This window comes from Parasteatoda tepidariorum, chromosome 5 (assembly GCF_043381705.1).
Source record: "Parasteatoda tepidariorum isolate YZ-2023 chromosome 5, CAS_Ptep_4.0, whole genome shotgun sequence".
Taxonomy (NCBI): domain Eukaryota; kingdom Metazoa; phylum Arthropoda; class Arachnida; order Araneae; family Theridiidae; genus Parasteatoda; species Parasteatoda tepidariorum.
The window spans coordinates 51,870,378-51,892,948 of record NC_092208.1 but is presented as its reverse complement, the minus strand read 5'-3'; the positions used below and the strand labels follow the sequence as shown (position 1 = coordinate 51,892,948).

The 22,571-nt window shown below is 29.5% G+C and overlaps 2 protein-coding genes across 3 annotated transcripts in view; one reads left to right on the top strand and one right to left on the bottom strand.

The window, feature by feature from the left end:
- Positions 1-12,214: 12,214 nt before the first annotated feature.
- Positions 12,215-19,307, bottom strand: LOC107449146 (enhancer of rudimentary homolog). The gene is made up of 4 exons (XM_016064586.3): positions 19,188-19,307; positions 16,468-16,552; positions 16,234-16,354; positions 12,215-13,125 (listed from the first exon to the last, which is right to left on the bottom strand). Exons 1-4 carry the CDS (start codon positions 19,188-19,190, stop codon positions 13,026-13,028), a joined length of 309 nt encoding a protein of 102 aa, XP_015920072.1. The 5' UTR covers positions 19,191-19,307; the 3' UTR covers positions 12,215-13,025.
- A 115-nt stretch (positions 19,308-19,422) lies between these two features.
- LOC107449145 (protein phosphatase 1 regulatory subunit 37) overlaps positions 19,423-22,571 on the top strand; it is a 28,820-nt gene continuing 25,671 nt past the window's right edge. For both annotated transcript variants that reach the window (XM_043055371.2, XM_016064585.3), the window contains exon 1: positions 19,423-19,938. In XM_043055371.2, the coding sequence (XP_042911305.1) occupies positions 19,728-19,938 (211 nt within the window). In that variant the 5' untranslated portion in view covers positions 19,423-19,727. The remainder of the gene's footprint in view (positions 19,939-22,571) is intronic.

Sequence of the window (22,571 nt, the reverse complement as noted above, 5' to 3'; positions counted from 1 at the left end):
TTCTTATTTTTAATCAATACATATGAAATGTTCCTTCACTGGGTAGTGTTCCTTCACTGGTTGGTTTACCCTAGCTAAATATAATTATATTTACTTGGATCGACTCACATTGTCTTACAGCTTTTAAGTATTTATATCCTTCTGCAAAAAAATTTCCTTATTTCAAGCACCGATAAATTTCTTATAATGTTTCATTAATACAAAATAAATCCAATAATAATGAGTCGTATTTTTATAGCTTTAAAATTAACTATGCCGTTTGTAAACGAAACATTACACGAGAGAACAATTCGGGTAAAATTGTCGTACTGTATGTTATTGATATTTCCGGTTTAAAAATAAAATCTAGCAACAAAAAACAAATATTACGGTATTTAAACAATTCATTTGATGATTTTTCAGTTTATATGGTAATTATTTACCAGATATTCTAGTTTTCAAATTTGTGGACCAATTTAGCACAGATTTAGCAAAAAATACAAATCTGAAGAGTAAAATTTAACCGAATAAATGGCTTTTATGCCACGCTCTAATTTAAAGTATCATGATAAAGTTACGAATTTTTGCAATATTTACCTATTTTTATCACTTATTATAAAACAATACTTTATTGTTAATTTTATAAAATTTATCAAAACCATTACCAAACTACTTTAGTAAGAATTACAAAACTCCTTCGTGCTCTTATAGAGTCAGAAACGTGGTAAGTTTTACCCTATTCTGGTAGCTTTACCCTTACTTTTGTCTCAAGGCATTAATTTAAACTCATTCGAAGTCCAGAAAATAAAGCACCTATACGCACCCCTAAGTTTGAAAGAAACAAAAAAGATAGGAGTGTCGATAGACTGATAAATATATAGATTCCGAATAAATATTTGTTTTTTTTTTCTAAACTGAACTACTTTTTTTATCGAGATCTTCCATTTTAACACCATAAAAGCACCTTAGTTTTCTGTTGTTAAAATGCAATAAACCATTGAAATTTAGTTTTAATACTTGATTTACATATTTTGAATATTGTTACTCCGAACTTAATCAGGATAAATCAAACAAAAATTCTATTTTTTTTTAAATTCCTTTTCCATGAATAAGTACAAAAGTTTATTAAATTAATAGTTTCTTAATTCCAGAAATAAGAAATAAAAGAAGTGTTAGATATTTTACGATTTTTGACAAATCCTTTTTAATAAATTAAAAAATCTAAAACTTTTCCTAGGTAGTAAAATATAGAAGTTACAAAAATTAATTATTTGGGAGTTATATATCCTATTTCAAACTCATGTTTTGTTAAATATAAAAATCAACTTTGAAGAGATTTTGAATGCATAATATTGTATTCGTCTTTTTATCAAAACCGAAACCCTAGTAACTTTATTCAATCATAAAAATCGAAAACTACATTGATAAAAATAAAAATTTATTTTCTTGCGATAAGTAAGATAATTAAATGATTCGTTATCTTTGTAAAAATCAACATGCCCTTATTCTTTCTACCAAAACTGTACTCCCGGAAAAATGGTTTTAACAAAATTTAAAATATAGTTTTTGCTTTCTTACATTGTTTTTGCTTATTTTCTCATTAATTTTTATTCAGTTCTAAATTTCTAAGTAAATACAATTTGTATAAAGTATTTCAAAAATAAAACTTTATTTGTTTCAATTTTGCATCCAATTTTAGCTTTATATCTATAATTTTTTATCATCTTCATCAATTTCAATTAATCATAAATTTTTTCATAAGCTTAAAATTCTTATTGTGTGCGCAGAATTTAAAATATTTGTCTTCTTATTTACTAGTAATAATGAATGAAAAAAAATTTTTTAGAAAATTTGATTTAGCTGACATAATTTTTTATTGATTTATTTTTTAAGCAAGTAAATTTAATTTACGTATGTCTCCTTATAGTGTGATTTACTACATTAATAGAAAATGAATATTAATTAGCTATTACAAATGAAATCAGGTTTCACTACAGCAGAACTTGTTATTCAAGATTTAGTTAATTTAAATTTTGATATTCTCTTACGAAGATATCACAGACTTAATTAATTGTCAACCCGATAAACTGATAAAATTAATTGTCATCGGCTTGGCACATATTAATAGCGCTGTCTCGCATTATAAATGGAATAAATAAACCTCCCTACATATTCTGAAATAAACTAATGCTTTTAAGTTCGGATTTAGATTTTCTAAATTTTAACGAATGCAATGAGTTCAAAGGATTTCGTTTAAATTTGTATCTTCTGGTATTTTATATCCTAAATTTTAATAACAAGAATTTATTGCTCAAGTGTTAAATAGAATTGAGACGTCTCTGCTAATGTTACAGTAGCAGTCAAAATTAAGTCTTAATTAACAAACAAAACTGCATTTTAAGTTTTAAAAAAAAATGTCTATTTCTTTCAAAATAATTTATTTAGTTACAAATTTACTGAACTATGTCAAACAAACATAAAAACAGTATTTATTTTTTTTTTAAAAAAAGGCTACTTTTTTAAGATAACATAGTGACAAAATAATAACTTAAAGGCATATAACACTATAATTTTGATTTTTAACACAACCAAACTTTCAAATAAATATGAAAATATGACATATTTTAAACTTTTTAAATCGACCATCTTTGTTCTGAACATAGAGCTCTTGACGTGGTCGTAAAATCTCCTTTAAGAAACACAACTCACATATTTGTTGTTGTTGTTTTTTTTGTCCCATTGTTCACTCAATGACATTTTTAGGAACGCCAAAGTCACAAACACCCTTGTTTCTAAGAAGAGTGAAATAGAAAAATTCATCGAATTCAAATCTGGGGAATGAGATGACCCTATAACGCCCTGCGCCATTTGTTAATGCTTTTAACTCCGTGTACCAGAACAGAATCCTATTGGGGGGTACATCTTCGGCTTTCAAACATTTTGAAGAACAAACAACCAATACATCTTCGAAAATGAGACTGCTGTGACAAAAATATGAGTTTTTAAACTCTTTCCATGCTATTTCTCGTCTTCCTGTATATTTAATGATTTTAATCTAATATATATAATTCTCTTACGTGGCTCCCAAATTTTGGATGTATTTCTTTTCCGCCGGTGGCAACGTTTGCTTTGTTTTGTTTACGTTACTATTTCTCTTACACAGCGAATCGACCAATGATTGCCGCTAAAAATGTCACATGCCAAATCTAGCTGAGGTGGCTCAACATATAGCGCTTTTAAAAACGGAAACTGAAATAACCAGAGAGCATCAGCTGCGGCAATCTCATACTATTAAGCTAGGCAGAAGTGAGTAGTCTTTGTCGATAGATCTCTATTTTAGTATTTTGTCGAAAGCGCTTTTTTTCACGAATTTATATATTACGAATTTATTTGACGATTTTTTATTTATATTACGCGAATTATACTATAGCACATTTCTAGTAGGTTTAGCGCATTACATGTCATTTATTTGAATTCAAATTTATTTTAATGACTTAGTATTTACTAAAAAGATGCAATTTTTTTTTTAAAAAAAGTTTTTATATGGATTTGAATGATTGTTTTGAATTCTTAGAATTTTGTGCATTTGCAATGTACCTAAGTTAGTAGCGAGCGAAGCGAGTTTGGTTTGCGAAGCAAACCATATAAGATTGCGTAGAAATTCTCGGGGGTTGACGAGCGTTAGCGAGCAGGGGGCACAGCCCACTAGTCATTTTAGCCCACTAGCCATTGCTAAAAACTATTATAATTAACCAGAAATTTAAATAATATTATTTAAAGCAAATAATATTTGGAAAAAAAATCATTTGTTAGACGAATTTCATAGAGTTGGAGATGCAAGGGAAAAAAACACAATTGTAACACTATTAAGTGAAGAAAACAACGGCATTTTATACTGCAAACTTGCTAGCTAACGACAAAAATATTCATTTAATTTATTATTGCAAAAATTTTTTGAAGTTACACCAGTTGACCACACCACATAAACCGCCAACCCCGTAAAAACAACTCCCAGTTGTGCTAGAAGATGCCGCTAAGCATGATTTTGATGTGAAAGACGTCAGGCTGTATTGATCCGCGTTATGAGATATACCCACAGGAGTTGGACAAACTAACGGGTTAAGATATGACCTCAAAGGAAAAGTCTCCAAGGATTGAGAGAAAAAGAAAGGAAAAGTAAAAAAAAGATTGAGATGTGGTTGTTACAGAGACCATGCAACGGTTCTTGCGCATCTATTCCACTTCCTTGACTATGTTACATCGAGGTGATTACTCTCCAGGATGTCGTAATGTGCAGTGGCACCATCATGTATGAATCATGTGCATTGCTGCGCAGCGGGCGGCACATTTAGCAGCAATTCAAGGAAGAACTGTTGCAGAAACACAAGACACGTGGCTATATTCAGGCGTTCTGGAAGCAAGTGTGGAGCAGAAAGATAACCATCGAGAATTCTTGTCCCTGCGGTAACTAAATATCTTTTGAGAATTGCATATATGCGCTTAATTTAAGTAGAACGATTTTCTTGTTCTCAACGTGATAGGGGACAAGTTCCGTGCTAATCTTTCATCCTTTTTATGCCTTTTATTACCACTCCGGCTGTAGGTCGAATCTTGAAACACCCTGTGGATAGATAACAATCCAGAGCCCGAGATAAACCTTCGCCACTTCGCAAAATTAAATAAAATCATTTTTAAAAGAAATAAATTAAAATTTTTAAAAGAATTTAAAAATAATTTAAATTTAAAAAAAAATTTAAAATTTAAAAAAAAAGAAAAGAAAAATTTTAAAAAAGAAAAAATTCCCATCTTTAAGGGAAAAAAAGGTGAAAGGAAATTTTTCTGAACAAGTCCTAGATTTTTTTTTATTACAGTGGTTTTGTTTAGATATACGTTGCATAACCAATTAGAATTATATACCAATTAGAATTATCCAGATAACGTAAGTAACAAGAGAGATTTTATGTAAGCAAGAGACAAACGACCATAAAATACAGATTACCACATTCGTTGCTGCACGTGACAAAAAATTTTCCAACATTTTCTATCAATAAAACAGGTTATGTGATAGCAAAATGCAGTGGCGTACGCAAGGGAGGGGTTTAGGGGTTTAAACACCCCCCTTGAGCTCAGACAAAATTGCAGAAATAAAAATTTTAGAAGAAATTACGTGAGCTATTATTTTTTAAGACTATATATTTTTATTTTCCTTATGCCTAGTTTTTTTTCCTCACGGTATTTCTCAGAATACTGAAAAAACATTTACTATAATAGGGTTGTACTTTTAAGACCAAATTCACGTGATACTGTTACAGACTGATTCCTACCAGTCCTGCCAGTATAGTTTTCGAAACTGGCTGTCATTCGCGAGGTCTTTTCGTGATGATTCTGGAATCCTAGAAGTTCTTTCGTCTTTGAGACAATTCGAGAATTTTGGAGATGCAGTGAAAAATTATATAAAAGGGGGAACGGAGTACAGTCAGACTAAGAGTTATCTCTGCCGCTTGTCTTTCGGAGCTTGTCGCTAAATCTGTTTTGCTTTGTCTCAGCAAAAAGTTCATTCAATCGCCGAACCCGTCGTCGCCACTATTTCGACTAGTGAAGAAATCAGTAACAATACCATTGGAGATACTGTGCTCGTTGAAGTTATTCANCAGTACCCCCAGAGGTTCGATTTTTTATGGGAACATGGAGGACTTTGTGACTCGACACATTTAACGTGCATCAGTCACCATTTACTACACGAGGAGTCTACGGCCGGTGAGGTTATCCCGGTCCTCCTAAATCAATTTTTTGCTTTCTTTTTTTATATCCATCTTTGGGGGCCGGGATAGCCTGGTCGGTAGGGCGCTGGGCCCATATCCAAGGGGTCGTGGGTTCGATCCTCGCCGGCCGTAGACTCCTCGTGTAGTAAATGGTGGCTGATGCACGTTAAATGTGTCGAGTCACAAAGTCCTCCATGTTCCCATTAAAAAATCAAACCTCTGGGGGTACTGATCCAGGAGTTTCTTTGTCTTCTGGACTGGTTCAAAATTACAAGGCTACGGAGTTGAACATTAGTAGTCGTAAACCAAAAATTAGGTCGACTGTTCTAAGACGGATATATTTTATTTTATTTTATTTTATAACCGTCGTTGAACAGCCGACCCAATCTCATGGGTTTACGACTACTTACGTTCAACTCCGTAGCCTTGTAACTTTGAACCAATCCAGAAGACAAGGNATCCCCAACGTGAATAAAACACAAATAAAATACAAAGTTGAGCTTAATTCATGTTGTTTTGCTTTATTCCTGCACAGCACAAAATATTCTCTATCCTCATTTGCCCGAATCAATTTGCTCGATGCCATTTTTTCACGAAGTAAACTTTACATCAGATGTAGTTCTGCTACCATATCAATTCCAAAAAATATAGTTTTCGTTTAATAATTTCGCTTTCCAAATTAACTTACGAAAACGCATGCAATTTCCGTGTTATTGCAACTTCATGCATTTAGCTGTCGTTTAATTTTTAGTATTCTATTAATTATTTTATTCGAATATGTTGACTAGACAGTCAATTATAAAATTTATTAAATGTCAAAAGATTTATTGCTTAACATAGTCATAATAAATTGAAACACTTTATTTAATTTAGATTTTAATCTAAATTGAAAATGATAAGATATTTGAATCTTCATTGTTTATTAAAGATAATGTCGTGTGATATTTTTCTTTTCTTTTTTGTTTTTGTGTCAATCTTGACTCATTTCTACAAAACAAATTTTATCGAAAACTGTAAAAAATTATTTGTACAATTATTGTAACAATTTTACACCTAAAATTTAAAATTAAATTCAAAATTGCATTATAACGTATTCACTTTACCTGCCGTGTTTCTGTGTCCAAAAATTTTTAATTTTATAGAAGATGAGCTTTTACGCTAGTTGTAAAAAAAAAATAAAGAACGAATTTCTAAATTTAAATTCCCATGAGATGTTGGAAGAAAACAGAAAAATCCATTTGAATTCGCTTAAAATTGCGTTTGTCAACCATTTTCTGAATTAGTAGTTATCCGAGAAGCTTTACCGCTTCGAAATCGATTATTCGAGAGCTCTTCAAAAACGAATGGGTTTTGAGTGCCATTATCACTCGTGGCAAAGTTGTCAAGTACTGGAAGAAACAAAATCTTAACATGACTGTGTTAGATAATTGGGAAGATTTCTTTTTTTGATTTCTGAAGACTTGAAAATATAATCACTAAAGGTACATAGCTGCGAAGGAAAAAAAAATTTTAAATTGAATCAGTATTTCATTTGCCGCCACTAAAATTAGCTTCTTTTTTTTTAAAAAAACGTAACAAAAACAAATGAAATTAATATGTAAAAATGGTGTCTTTAAAGTTTAAGCACCGCTGAAATGGTTATGTGTTCAGATTCAATCAGGCAGGCATTAGATTAGATAAATTAATTCAAAATATTTAGTAAGATAGTATAGATTTTTAAGCAAGATATCCGCAAAGAGCAGTTGTTTGCTGGCCAAGAATTTTAATCCGAGGTTGGTGCTCCTTGATACCACTATTTTTCTGACTTAATTGACTTTATATCATAAAAATAAACAAGCTATATCTATATAAAAACAGGGAGGAAAGGAACCCCCCCCCTCTCTCTCTCTCTTGAGATACTTCCGCGATCACTGCGGCTTTTTCTAATTTGGGATAGTTCTTTTGGATTACCACAAGGAAATTCACGTTAATTCAATCAAAACTATGATTTACAAAAAAAGCATACTTGACAACAAAGTTCAATCACAAAGAAAACACTACATTCTAATTATTATGCCGAAAAGTGTTGCAGAAAAATTACAATGGGTTCTAATAAGAAATGCGCCGGCTCCCAAGTGCAATCCATTGATGCAATAGACTTGATACCAACTAAATTGACTTTCACCAAACTGGGAAGGTACGGAATATTTAATGTCGTTGTACATGTAATAACCATGGAGGAGAGCTCAAAGATGCATTCAACTTGTTTGTCAAGATAATACTAAACCTTCCTTACCGAATTAAGGCCTGGAAATATGGCTAGCCAATCCATTCGACAAATACCTTCACAATCCAGAAAATTCTCCAAATCGAAAAGCACGATGCTATCATGCGATGCCATTCCATAAAATAAAATCCAATTGAGAGCCTAAAAAAGCGAATATAGTGTAAACACGTCTCTTAATTCATATGAGTAACAGTGTCCCTTCCTAAGTAAAAAGATTGGAATAATGAATGATTCAATCAATGGCTGAGGATGGCGAATCCAATATAACTTGACAGAGCATTAATCTTTCACTTCTATAATAATTGATTTCTAAGATTGGATTACTGAACATTTAAAGGATTACTGAATCTTTCTATTTAAAAGGGTCAACCAGCATGGCAGCGGACGCTGCAGAATATCACAGCATCTAAAAATTATTTTTTGTCTAAGATTTCATTTATAAAAAAATTACAGTATCAGGAATAATTTTTAATTCCTTAACTTATTTATTACTATTTATCCTACTTACTAATTACCTTAATTAATATTTGTTTCGGGTACTTAATAAAATTGTTTGCCAAACTGCCATTCGACAAAGGGACTTTCAAAAATTTCAAATAATGCTCTAAATTAACTGGAATTTTGAAAAATAAAAAATTTGTAAAAGACAAGAAAAATGTTTTAAAAAAATCTTAATATTAAAAAACTTGAGTTTGTTTATAAGACTGAACAGAAATTCATTCCATTATTTCAAAGTATAAAAATGTATATTTATTTCAAAGCGTATAAAAATTTATATTTAAACAATACATTTTCAGTATTTTTTGTGCTACTTTTGCTATACACAAGTTAAATTAAGCCTAATTTTTTTTTTTAAATAATAGTCAAAGATGCAGATTAACTCTGTTAATTCTTCTACCGGGTCAACCGGTAACACACCCCCTGCCCTCTAATATCAGAGAAATTAGCCCTCATAGCGAAAGTTAAACGATCTGGAGAACAATCATGGAGTGTTGCTGCGCATCTCTCTGAAGGAGGCAAGATTACCAGCATACTTACAGTAAAGATCCTCTGGTCCAGGGATACAGTGGATTCTGATAACATTTTAATGGATGTAAGCACACAGCCACATAGACTTCATCGTGCAGAGAATTTCTGAGAATATGAAAATATTTGCCATATTCATTGGTCAGCCAGATTTCAAAACCTGAATCTGATAGATAATGTCTGATGAAACCAAATTGCCACTCAAAGCCTTCATCCATGGTTTTTACTAGGATTAATTAGATTTATTTTCATTCCCCAATTTAGTAACTAACAACTTAGTTGGTCAAGCATTGAAAGCTAATGCCTCCAATGTCAGTTAGAGGCGAATACATTCTCTACTTGAACCCATTTTTTCATTGTTTCCGTAGGAACTTCCTACAAAAAACTGAGACGTAATGTTATCTTTAAAAAATAACTTTTCTGTCAGGTGCACTTCTTTTTTGTAAGACTTATTTGTGCTTGAATTTGCGTAATGGTTAAGAAACATCAATTTCGTACTCAAAATGTTTAGTTTTTGTATTGGATGGATTTGTATTTTAGTTTTGGGTTGATGGTTGATGCATAAGTTCCCGCGTTTGTTTCCTTTTTTTTTTTTTTGTAATTTAAAAAAATTGCGTTGTAAAGGAAGTGTATTGGCATAATCTTTTGTGTTATTTGAAAGAGAATTTTTCGCTCCATAGAATAGTGTATTTCACTTTTTTGTTGACTTTAATTTTGGTTACTTTTTAGAGCATTTAAATGGAGTGTCATGTCGACAAAAACGAGCATTTCCGACACCTTCTTTTTGCGTTTAATCGAGATACCAAAACCACAGAAGCTGATAGAGAGATTTGTGCCGTTCGATTTCAAATGTTTTACTCGGCGTTTCGTTCAATAATGACGTCGAATTACGGGCTTGGTTGGATGACTTTTCGAGACGCTTCCTGGTGATTTCTACCGGAGAGGCATCGAAAAACTCGTTGAACGTTGGGAGGATCTCGTGAACAACAACGGAGATTACATTGATTAAATTGCTGCTATTTTATCTCAAAAAATAAAGTTACAAAAAAATTTAATAAAAAAAACACGGGAACTTTCGCATTAACCCAATATTTATTCAATTTCGAGCAATATAATGGTTTGTTTTATGATTTTAACGTTTGATTTTTAATATGTAATTTAAAGTACTCACACTTCAATCAATATTCTATTTCTTTTACTAAAAACTGAAAAAATTTTACCATTTTTTGCCTAAATTTATTTTTAGATAAAAGACTTTTACACTAAAGAGCCAAAACACTATGACCATCTACTAAAAAATACATCGCACAATCTTTGGCCATCAAAATAGCTGTAGTTGAGAATGATGCTTGGTCAACAGAAGCACTAAAGTGAAACGTCTGCCGCCCAGTCCCATATCTAAAGTTTTCATTGAACTGTGTGTTTTAAAACACTTACACCTGGACCTGCATTGTATTGAATTCTAAGCTGAGACACTGTCTGACACAGATTTTGCTATACAGTTAGCAGGGCAGTCTCAAGCAACCATTTTCTTTGATGATGCATAGATGTCCAACACCTTGGCGTTTACTGCTGGTTTCTGATTCATTTATCTACATACTTAATACTTATAAATGCAAATTGTGTACTCATGATGGCTGCATGATTCCAAATGTTATTTAAAGTGATACAGTTATTGATTTCAGCTAAGAGATGCGTTTTTTAGATTTGCGTGTGCTTTTCTTAAGATTTGATTCAGTTGGTTCAAATTTCATTTTAATGGACAACAGCACAGAGCCGCATAGATCTCATTATTCCAAGGACTTTCTGGAATATGAAGATATTGGCCATTCAAACCTGAATCCGATAAAGAATGTTTGAGACTACCTCAACAGTAGAGCTGCCGCAATTAGTTTTACAGGGTTTTTAAATGAGCTAAATCTTCGTGTTTGGTCTTTGATTTCCATTTCGACCCCTGTAACTTAATTAACAGCACCTTAAACCCTGTAACTTAATTGGTTCAACAAGTGAAAGTCAATGTAACCAATGCATAACAATTAAGGGTGACACATTCCCAACTATAATCTATTTTTGTAATTATTTGTTGACAATCTGTCGCATAAAATTGTGCTTGTAAAGATACTTTTCTGCCAAGTCTGCTTTTTTTTTCTTTTTTTTTAAAAAAATCGTGACTATGTTTAAGTTTACGTAAATTTCTATGATGCAGTTACAAAAGATCGTTTTAGTTATTTCTTGTTTCCATATTCATTTATTTTAAATTAGACACACAAAACTTGAACCTTAGTTTTTGGAGGACAATGTAGAGGATATTAAAAAAATACACTTTGTGCATGATAGCTATGAATAGAATTCACAAATAAAACATTGTAACTGCTTTTTTTTAAAAATTTATGAAGGCAACAAGTGATGCAAGTAATGCACAACGATCAACAAGCATAAAGTAGTGTATGTTAATAATTTAAATCAATGACTAATAAATTTTTAAATCTAGTCTCAAATTCTTTTTTAAAAAATTGCATGATACTTTTTATGAAACATGTAAGAACTTTTCTATAATTTATCCCTTATTAAAAAATATATCTGAAAATTTAATAACTTGTATAATATTCTGTGTGAATATTAAAGCTGTTCTTCAAACGCTCTGCCAATATAAGTAATAATGCTCTTTAATGAATACAAGCTATTTATATAGTTAGTAACAATTAATCTAAACCATTTGATTAAGTTTCATCTTTTTTTAGCCAAGATCCATTGCACTAATATTAAAAAAAAACTGCGAAATGTCAATAAAAGCTAATTTAGTGTAAAATTCAAGCCTTTTTTTAAAAAATATTAAGCGAAGTCCAGAGAAATCTTTTCAGATCGATAGCATATATAATTTCAATTAAAGCTTCGCTTCCTGTTTTAAAGGCAAAAAGATTTCAAAGAAACCTGCTAACACTAANCTTATTAAAATTAATTTTTATATTTTTTTATAAAAAAAATATTTGCATTATAATATGTAACAAATAAAAAAAAATTTTATGAATGGGAAATATAAATGTTTTCATCAATATAGATCTCAGAAAATTGTATATGACAAATTAATAAAATAAGGTAGTATTTACGAAAAATTATTAAAACTGTTGCAATAAAATAACAATTTAGAGACAAGATTCATATACAAAAAATAAACAATGACTTATCTTTGTTGATTTATTTCTTGAGAGCAAATATGTACAATTTATGACTTTTAACATTAAAAACATTTTTTCACCATTACAAAAAGTCTACTGCTTTATGACATATTCTCTTTTCATGAAAATGAATCCAAAGAGAACTTACAAGAGGTATGGATACTAAATTTTTTAATTTAAAAAAATTTATTTCTTTTTACAGCATTGTATAAATTTATATTGTCAATAAAGTATTGTCAATTTATAATACTTTTAAAATATTGAAGTTTATACTTTAAGAGTGTGTGCATAAGTTGCAAATGGACTGCATAGCATCATAACACTAAATTTGAAGACAAAAATAAAACTATAAAAACTATAAATATAAATTAAAAATCTTAAGTGAATAATCAAAACTTCTTGAAACAATAAGCACTCTATATATAAGATTATTTATTTAATACTGTCATCCTTATTTAAAAACTAACAATATCTTAAAATATTTTTTTTTCAAAAAATTGACATCGTAGTCGATAAAAATAGATATTTTTTTTATTGATCACAATATTAGGAACTTTAGATTAAAAAAAATAATAAGAAATTGATTTGCTTACAAAAGGAAAAATATATTCAATAGGTGGTTGTACAATATTGTTGAAATCTTTAACAAAACAACACCTCAATAAATAATGTCCATGCAAGTATTTTGTAAACAAATCCAATATCCATACCTCTTATGTTAAAATGATTTTAAGAAATAAACAGATATACTATAAACAAAAAGAAAAATGATTTTTATGTCAATATAAACCGCAGTAAGAGATAAGCACAAGAAACTTATGCACTCTTAGAAGCTTGGCGCCTAAGTAAAATGTATATTTTGTCCTTGATCCAATCTTTGTTGTAAGGAGCATATGTGTTGGTTGTCTTTTGATATCTAAAAAATACATAAATAAAAATTCAAAGTTAAATCTTTGCATATTAATAATATAAACTCAATAAGCTTAACTAATACTGATAATAAAATACCTACCCTACAATAATAGAAAAGATACTTAGAGTTTTTGACTTTCTTATATTTCTCAAGAAATATTATTTTATAACTTTAACGATGTTTATATCATGTGATCAACACTTATCAATAAATTTTAAAGCTTTCACATGTTTGACGGACCAAACAATAAATTACAAATGAAAACAAGTATTTTTTAACACTCCCTAAGACTGAAAATATAGCAATAAGCTTGTAATTTATTTCGTTTACTTTGATGTTATTTGCAATAATTGCATAAAATTTTATAAATTTAGCTTACATTTTTATGGAGATATGGAAATTTTTATGAAAAACTAATCTTTTTGTTGTATGTTTTTTTCCACTATATATAAATTTAAACAATTATTAAACAATAACAAAAGCAATTATTAAGAAGCAATTATTATACAATAACAAAATTATCATTTTAATATAAGCATTTAATACAGTTCTTCCATATTGTGCAGATGCAGGAAAAACATTTCCTTTTTTTATTATTCTGTAGTAAATAGCATCTAATAATGTTCTCAGAAACTAATGAAAAAAGTCCAAAATGAATATCTTGAAAATATGTAATTTTTAGAAGAAAACACGAAATGATAAGAGGTTCTCTAAAAATTTTATTTTGTACTATTAGACTAGATTTATTATAAATAACAACGGCAATGTTGGGATCATCCCTAATAAAAGTATGTTTTCCTTTACATGTTTTCTTTCCTTATATCATCACATTTACAGGTGATTATTGTGAGGTATTATCATAGATTGTAATATACCCTCATGAGACAAAATTTAACATTCTCTTTCCTTATTCTCTGATATTAGATTATAATAATCTAGTATTTGGTCTATATTTCAGCATTAGAACCAAAATATGCTGAAACATAGACCAAAGCTACCAGACAATTGGATAGTGTAACATCGGGTTACCTAATTACAATCTGTACACTTTCCCTCCTTAGGACGAACCACATTAAAATTTTTAGCCTCCCAGTCACTTTGCACCTGTTTGTTGGCCTCTTTTATCAATAGGTACGAGTTTGTCAGTGTTTCAGTTCTAGTTGTAACATGGTTCTTCTCCGGCTCTTTCCAATAAAAATCTGGTTGAAATCTTAAATTGGTTAAAAATATAGACTAAAAACTAAAATTTGCTGGTAAAAATAAGCTAGAGTATAAAAATCAAGACGTTCTCGCGTAGACGCCATTCACACATCGACCAGCCTTAACTAACAATACAAATTTTTTTTAATTTGACTCCCGCCCCAATCTAGGGATTTTATGATGGATGTTCATGACTACAAACAGTTCCGACACTCATGATTTCCCCTTTAAATAAAGAACAAGCCTTTTTTGTGCATATTACTTCTAAAAAGTACAAGATGCTACAATTTTTTCCAATCATGTGACGAATGATCAGCGAATTAGCAGAGTTTTCAAGGAGGGGTTCATTATTCATTCCAACTAGCCTGAAAAACATCATGATGTTCCAGCACTACTCCCCTGCATTGCATGAGTGTTTGATCTCCAACAGATTTGCTGCTATGATGAATTAAAAATTTCTTTTCTGATAGCCTCATCATACCATTCAGGTTGGGTTTTTTTTTTTTTTGGTTTCTAATAACGAGAAGGATTTTTTGTGTCCACAGTTATTTTCTCTTCCAACTTTAATGTGCCGACCACAAGAATGTTTACTAACATAGACCATTCCATTAGGATTTTCACCAGTCTTTAGAACAAAACCAGCCTTTTCCATTTGCAGGAATCAAAGAACTATTTTTTTATGAATCAAAAATATTGTAATTGTGTAAAAAAATCTTTATCATAAATATTAAAACCATTATAAATGTCTTGAACTTTTTTCACGGTCTACATTATTTATGACACTTTAAATATGGAATGCTTAGTTTATGGTATTCACAACTAATTAATAACAATAATAATTTTCTAATTTCATTTATAACACAGATAGTACTCAGACTTCAAACTTATAAGACCTAACTTATTGAAAGCAGTAATATACACTCAATAGTTGAATAAAGATAAATGTTTTTTTTTTTACATGTAATCTGTATATTCATAGAAATATTCTAAACTTATTCTAAACAAGCAAAGAAATTTAATCTTATTTGCTTTTCAAATAAATAATGAGTTTAAATCAAGAAAGTCTGTTTAAATTAAAATATATCATACTAATGAGGCTATATGACATGGTAGATATGATGCTACCGATACATGTTCCGTAGGTATTTCAAATCAAAATTTAACATGATATTCTAACCAAATATCTTCTTGTTTGTTTATCAAGAAATTAAAAAATGCTTTAACACTGATGATTAGCACTTACTTTTTTTTTAAAAAATATATATAGATAAATGATGCACGCTGGATTGAATTTCATTTCAAATTGGGTTGGATAATAATTTCACTTATGTTCATTTGTATATTTTGCAACACAAATAGTTTAAAAATAAATATTACAAGTGATAAGAAATTGGTTAAATTTATTACAATTATCTGCATTTTGATTGATTTTAACTTGAATAAAAGAAAATGATTACAATAAAAAAAAAAAAAAAGTTCGGGAAATTTATCCAAATATTGTCACTTCTGTTGTCCATCATGTCACATAACCATCACCCCATTATGCTAAGTTTTGACTCATTATGCCTACCAAGAGTTAGAATAAAATGACATCAACATTTTTTTTCTTAAATTATATTTTCTTAATCGAAATTCATTCATTAAACTGAATTCACCAAACCATTGAGATGTAACTTACTAAGTTCATTTAATGAGTTTTTTATAATTCAATTTTTAATACAATTAAGACATTTTTGTTGGCAATGGTAAAAAGAAATTCAGTCTTTTATCCAAGGCTATGTTTCTAAACAACCAAAATAAATTAATGTAACTATTGATTTGGCAATTATCTTCAAACAGCAAAACAAACAACAGGTCAAACAGCATGCTGTTTGACTAAATTAAAATAAAATATAAGCTGGAAATACTTACACTAAACAACACAGATCAGTTAGTTGATCGACAAATTCAAACAGCTGACGAATATCATAGGTGATTGATGCAGATTCAGGATTTTGCCTTTTTAAATGTTCTTCATACATGTGGCATACTCCTAGATATAAAAAATAAATATATATAAAATGCAGGCAAATATAATTTTTATATTTCAGTTTCAATTATGTTGACATTGTCGAAAAATTTGTGAATGAAAAACTATTATCATACCTTCCATACATTCGTTTACAGAATCATAATCTGAATAACTCCTAGTTTCAGGTTTGCCAGGTTGGGCCAACAGTATGGTATGAGACTGAAATAATCAAATATTTGACTTTAACAGGAAACTTTAAAACTAAACAATTTAAACTAGACATGACAATTTTAAATAAAAGTTGCTTAAGTCAACAGAGTTAGCTACTTTGAATACAGCACCTTGTTAAAATGTCCAGACAAATACATCACTCTTTCTATCTTTGACGGAGATGGGACACATTTGTCTAATTTATATACATATTTTAGCATTTAGATCTTCAAACACATAGGGACATACATCCAACTGCTAACAAAAAATAAATAACACAGTTCATTCTAGTCCTTAATACGGACAGGAAGCTAGGAACTGAAAAGGGCACTAAATATATCCTTGAAATAAAGGGTAACCGTCAGAAAAAAATAACAGAAATGTCAATTCAAGAAATTTCGTAGTTCTTAAGAGACCAAACATATTCAAAATTATAAATTTTTTCTCATAAGCAACCTTGATTTTAAAGTGAAACCTTAAAGAAAAAAAAAATTTCAGGCAAATTTGCGCACTTAATACATTTGTCTTATAATAAACTTTGAAAATATTGCAGGTTGTAAGAATATCCTATTAAATAGATTGGGATTTTAAAAAAGATCTAGAAATGGCAGAAAAAATAAAAATTGTAACAGCTGCCAAAAAAAGTTTAACCGAAAACAATGTGTATTTTCGATGGATTTGTTACTAATTGTGTGCATCCAAAAATGATTACTAAACTACGAAACTCTGCATTATTCACATTGCATTTAAAATATAAAAAGAGGAAAAATTACATGAAAATGGTTGGAAAACCATAGACATTGATTTACGATAGAATAGTGACGAATAAAGCAGGTTGAAAAATGATACTTTAAATTAGAAATATATATGCTGTACTATTGTATAAAAAACTCAGATAAACAATTAGAAAATAATGTAGCATCTTTTGCAATCATGCACATCAAAAAGTGATTTACAAATAAATCATTTGTAATATTTTTGCCCCCTAAATCCGCATGTCGACAAAACATATATATATATAGGAAGCAGAAAATCCATGACGAGAGAGCTGATAAAATGATAATAACAGCCAAAAAGACTTTCAGCAAACAATATTAAAGTATGGTAAAATTGCCATGAATCAAGTATGACTAAAAAAGTAAACTCAAAATAGAAATTATGTCATATTAGCATTATATTAAAAATAAGTTCTAAAAAAAATATTAAAATAAGCAAAAAAAGACAAATGGCTGTTCAGAAAACCACATGTATTTACATGGAAATCAGTATCAACAAACTATTTTTCTAAGTATAGATAAATATATCAGGGGTTCGTAAGCAGGTTCAAACAGTAGACATTTCAGAAAATTTTCACTCAAGGGCCAACCTGCTATGCAAATCCTGTCTTCAATAAAACCAGTCAATAAATAATTCAAACTCTCACGTTTATATTAGTAGTTTTTTTTAGGAAGATTTCCGTATCGGTATCTATGTTAAAAGAAACACCTAGTTTTGGTGACATTCGGGCAGTGGTCCTTAAAAAACTAAAGGGGGGGGGGAACTCACAGAAGGAAGCAAATTGGAAATAATAACTGTTAGCCACCCCCTGGAAAAACACTATATTTTTTTTTAATTTTTGTAAGTTAATAAACCTTTCAGTGCTTTGGCGAATATAGGAAGCAGAAGCAAAGTGATGTCGATACAGAAATATCCTCATTTTCTGTATTTATTACAAGTTCAAGAACTGGGTAGATGCACCATCTGGGAGAATTCTGCATCAAGATCTGTGGCAGAATAATTGCCCTTGGCAACTTCCTAGCAGTGGAGCGCAAGAAACTAAGAAAAAACGTCACAGAAAGGGACCAACTCAAAGGATATAACTCGTAGCCACCCACTCAACACATTTTTTTAGGGGGAGGGGGTTCTAAACTGCAAGTTTAAAATCTATTTGGCCCCTAGGGGATTGTAGATGGCGCAACAAATCACGATACGGAAATAACCCTGCACAATCAAGAACTGAGATAAGAACTTCCCGCAAGAGTTTGCTGAGATGACTTTAAACGTTAAAATTTTCTTTATTGATCTAATAAGACCAAACTGAGAAACTGTTTATAAAGATAATAATGAAACTAAGTTGCATAATTTTCGGAAAAACCCAGTTTACCATATGGAACTTTCCTGACACCATAGTAAGGTAATTCAATCAAAATTATAGGAGAATTGTCAGAGGTTTGACTTGTTTTTAACAAGTTGAAAATTTACAAAATGTGCTGTAAAATGACGAATACAGAGGAAAACGCTTAACACGCTAAATAATAAAACCACTAAATATACTTTTAACTCATAAGGCATATCGATCTATAACATTTTTCCTCATTCTCCTTTTCAACGATGTATGCCAAATTTAAGTATTTGCATGCGTTTTTTGCCAAAATTAATGTAAATTTTTATTAATGCTTCTATGCTGCCACATTTAAATATTAAATGAACAATGTAACTATTTTTAAAACATTCTCAACATATTTGTAGATAAAAAAGTAATCTAAATACTTCAAATATTTCAGCATTATGAAAATGATTTTTCGTCCTAAGCACTGATAACTCAAATTTATGAAAGTAAAAGTTTTGGATTTTCATAATTACTCTTTTTTCTAAAATACATTACCATTTCTTAAATTTGAAGAATTTTTTTTTCGACAGTTGTAAAATTAAAAAGGAGACAAATTTCGGTCCTGACAGCACAACAAATAAATAAACAAAGCAACTGATGTTGCCAATAATTTTGAAAAACTTTATGGCTTGTTAAGGCTTAATTCTATTGCAGCTTAAAACTTCTCAAAGCTGAATTTTAATTGGACATTTTGATGTAAACACGAGATTGATTGGTTAAATGGAATAATGCATATTATAACCTCTCTTTTACATAACAACCCCTGTTCCTGAAAAAGAAGAAAAATACGAGTTATAGATCTAAAAATTTATTTTCGATGGTTCTCAAATTAAAATTTCAGCTGATTTTCTGCAAAAAATAAATAGTGTTTTAATTCTTTTTATCACTTTTATGTTTTCAGGATTTGGTATCTGGTTACGGCAATGAGTCGAGGATGAGAGTGAGAGAAAAATTGACATTTAAACTTCAAAATAATAATGAATTAAGGCAATTTTTATACAAAATTTAGAAGTAAATGATTTAAAATACTAAAATATGACTTCTCTATCTATCGATATTGAACCAAACTGTTCAATCAGTAGCATGATTGAGAGATCTGCTTCTGCTCCATCCTCTCCGAATGAGCGATCTGTTCTGAGAGAGATAGCTAATATAAACAATCTTGCCAAAGTTAGAAGAGTGACTTTTCCTGATGATGAAACGATTGTTACGGGATATTTTGAAGCACCTGATCCATGGAGTGTGGGTCAGTTCTTCAAATGCTTCATTATATTTACTGAAAATTTTAATTAGTTGCATTTTATGTGGTTTTTAAAATTTTGGGTATCTATTTTAACTGCAATGTTGCTCAGTTTATTCTTAAAAGAAATTCTCGATTTGGAACCTAGTTAAAAAGTACCTCACACTCTAATATTTGATCTATCTTATTTTCTTCAATGATACACTGTGAAAAGATGTTATATCATATAAGGTTCCATAAGAAATGTTAAGTCTATAATTAATACTTTCATTAAAGTGATCCTCATAATATTATAGTGAAGTTTTGTTTAATTTTAATGCATACCACTAAGCTAATTGTAGATTTAAATATAATAATAGGTTTTATTGAGTATTGTAATAGTTCTTTAGCTAGAGCTTTTATTTACTCAATTTATGCGATAAAGTAAAATTTTAAGTATGTTGAGTCAGGCATTAAGCTCTTTCAGACTTGTATTTTAATCATATTGGATCAACAATAAGATAAAAACAAATATTAATAAAAGTATATTTTGTAGAATTATACGCTAAAATCTACGTTATGTGAGGCGTTACAATCTGCCAGACTTATATTTTAATCATATTGTAACAACAATAAGGTTAGAACAATGGTTTAGAAAAATATTTTTTGTGGAATTTCAGGCTAAAAACCTAGGCTCTCAAAAGCTTATTTTTTATATAGTTATAACAGCACATTTCATCGCTTTGAAACTAAACCTTAGTAACTCGAAAAATGAGATATTTGGGTCATTTTGTGTAAAACAAATCACCCTTTTAGAGAAACAATGTGTTAGCTTCATAAGTTCCATAAAATTAATTTAGAGAGCAGATAAATCGTTATCGCATCGTTTCGATTCGCCTTCTTGAAAAGTTAGAAACGCTCTCCTGAAAAACTTGCCTTTTTGAGTTACCACAGTTTAGTTTCAAATCGACGATTTGCATAATATTCCGCACATGTAAATCTTCCTAAAAAATATTCTTGCTATTATACTTAGCTCAAAGTTATGAAATTTAACATAAATTGGGCAATGACATGTAGAAAACTAAGCAAAATAATTTTTAAAAAAATCCAGAATGGGGCAAACTTATTTCCACTGCAAATTTTAACGCAAGGCCAATAACAGAAGTCATCGTGAGTATGAGATTATATTTTGGGGAGAGAGAAATTTTTTAATTTGAAAATTAAATTCTAAATTTAACAAATCATAACCTATATTTTTTTTTAATCAAATCATCCTTTCACTGTTCAATTTTTCAACTCTTATAATTGAAGGAATAAAATTTTTTTACAATTTTGAATTTTCTAATAGAATCCTCACCTACTGAGAAAAGAACAGTTTCTAATAAATGACAGTTTATTTACTATAGCTCAATTACAACGTATTCAACTAAATAGAAGGATCTAATTATGTTAAATGTCAGATGAAATTTTTCAGATTTCTAAAGACTAAAATTTTTTAAGAGGTCATGGTGCGACCTCTCATCATAACAATTCTATACCAAAATTAAGCAGTGAGACTTAGCAATTTCATTCAATAGCAATTCTTAGCATTAGCAATTGGTTCGGAAATCAAATCTCTATTTTGTTTTGATCAGATTTTTGGTAAATAAATTAGCAAAATTAATACCTAATAGAAAATTCAAATAAATCTTGTAGTGCATTAAAAAGAATGCAAAATTTTATAATTCCCAAAATGGAAATCAGATTATTCTATATTAATTCAAGGAGGTTGAAATACATTGTTTGCCTGAAAATGCATTTGAAGATTTGTTACCTGCTATAAATTACGAAGCTCTATATAAATGACTGCAAGTCTGTAAAAAGTTTAATTTTAAAAAAAATTTTGAATACATTTGTAACACAGAATAAAATGGGAGAAAAGAAAAAAAATTATTTTAGTAAAAACTCGCAGTGGCATCCCATTTAATAATGTTGCTTTTTTTATTTCATTTATAAACATTATTAAATGGGGTAAAATTATTGATTAAAAAAAAGATCAATTCCAACACACTCTAATCAACTTATTAATTTTTCAATATGGTAACCATGAAGTCTTATTTTCCCTCTGTGTTGAAAAATATTAAAATTATGTTGTGTATTCCTAGGTTTGATTTTTTATTTTTTTTTTCAATTATAGGTATATTTTGTTCTAACAATTAAGATATTAACAAAATGTCCTAACATAAAATTATTTTTTTGTTTGTTTTGTAAACAAAATTATACTTTTTTATTAATTTTAAAGAAGAAAAAATGCAATGATGAATGAGAAGCAACCACTATGTTTGGTTAGTGGGGCGAGAAAGGGTCAGAACTTTCTAGTTTCTTAAAAAAATCTTCTTTCCCCTCTGATATTTTTTTTAAAATTAAATTATCTGGTTTATAATTTTTTTTTATGCCTGCTTATTGTATGTCTGTCAGTATTTCTAGGAACTTCGGATTAATTTTGAATTCATTAAATATTTAATTAAATTCTCAGCAAAAAATATTCACCTAAGTTCTGTTCATAATCATGTGAGATTTACCACTGAAAAATTTTACACAGAGGGAAAATATTCTTAAATTGTTTGTTGGAACAATTATTTTCTTTTTCCCATGTTGAATTAAGATAATAACCTCAAAAA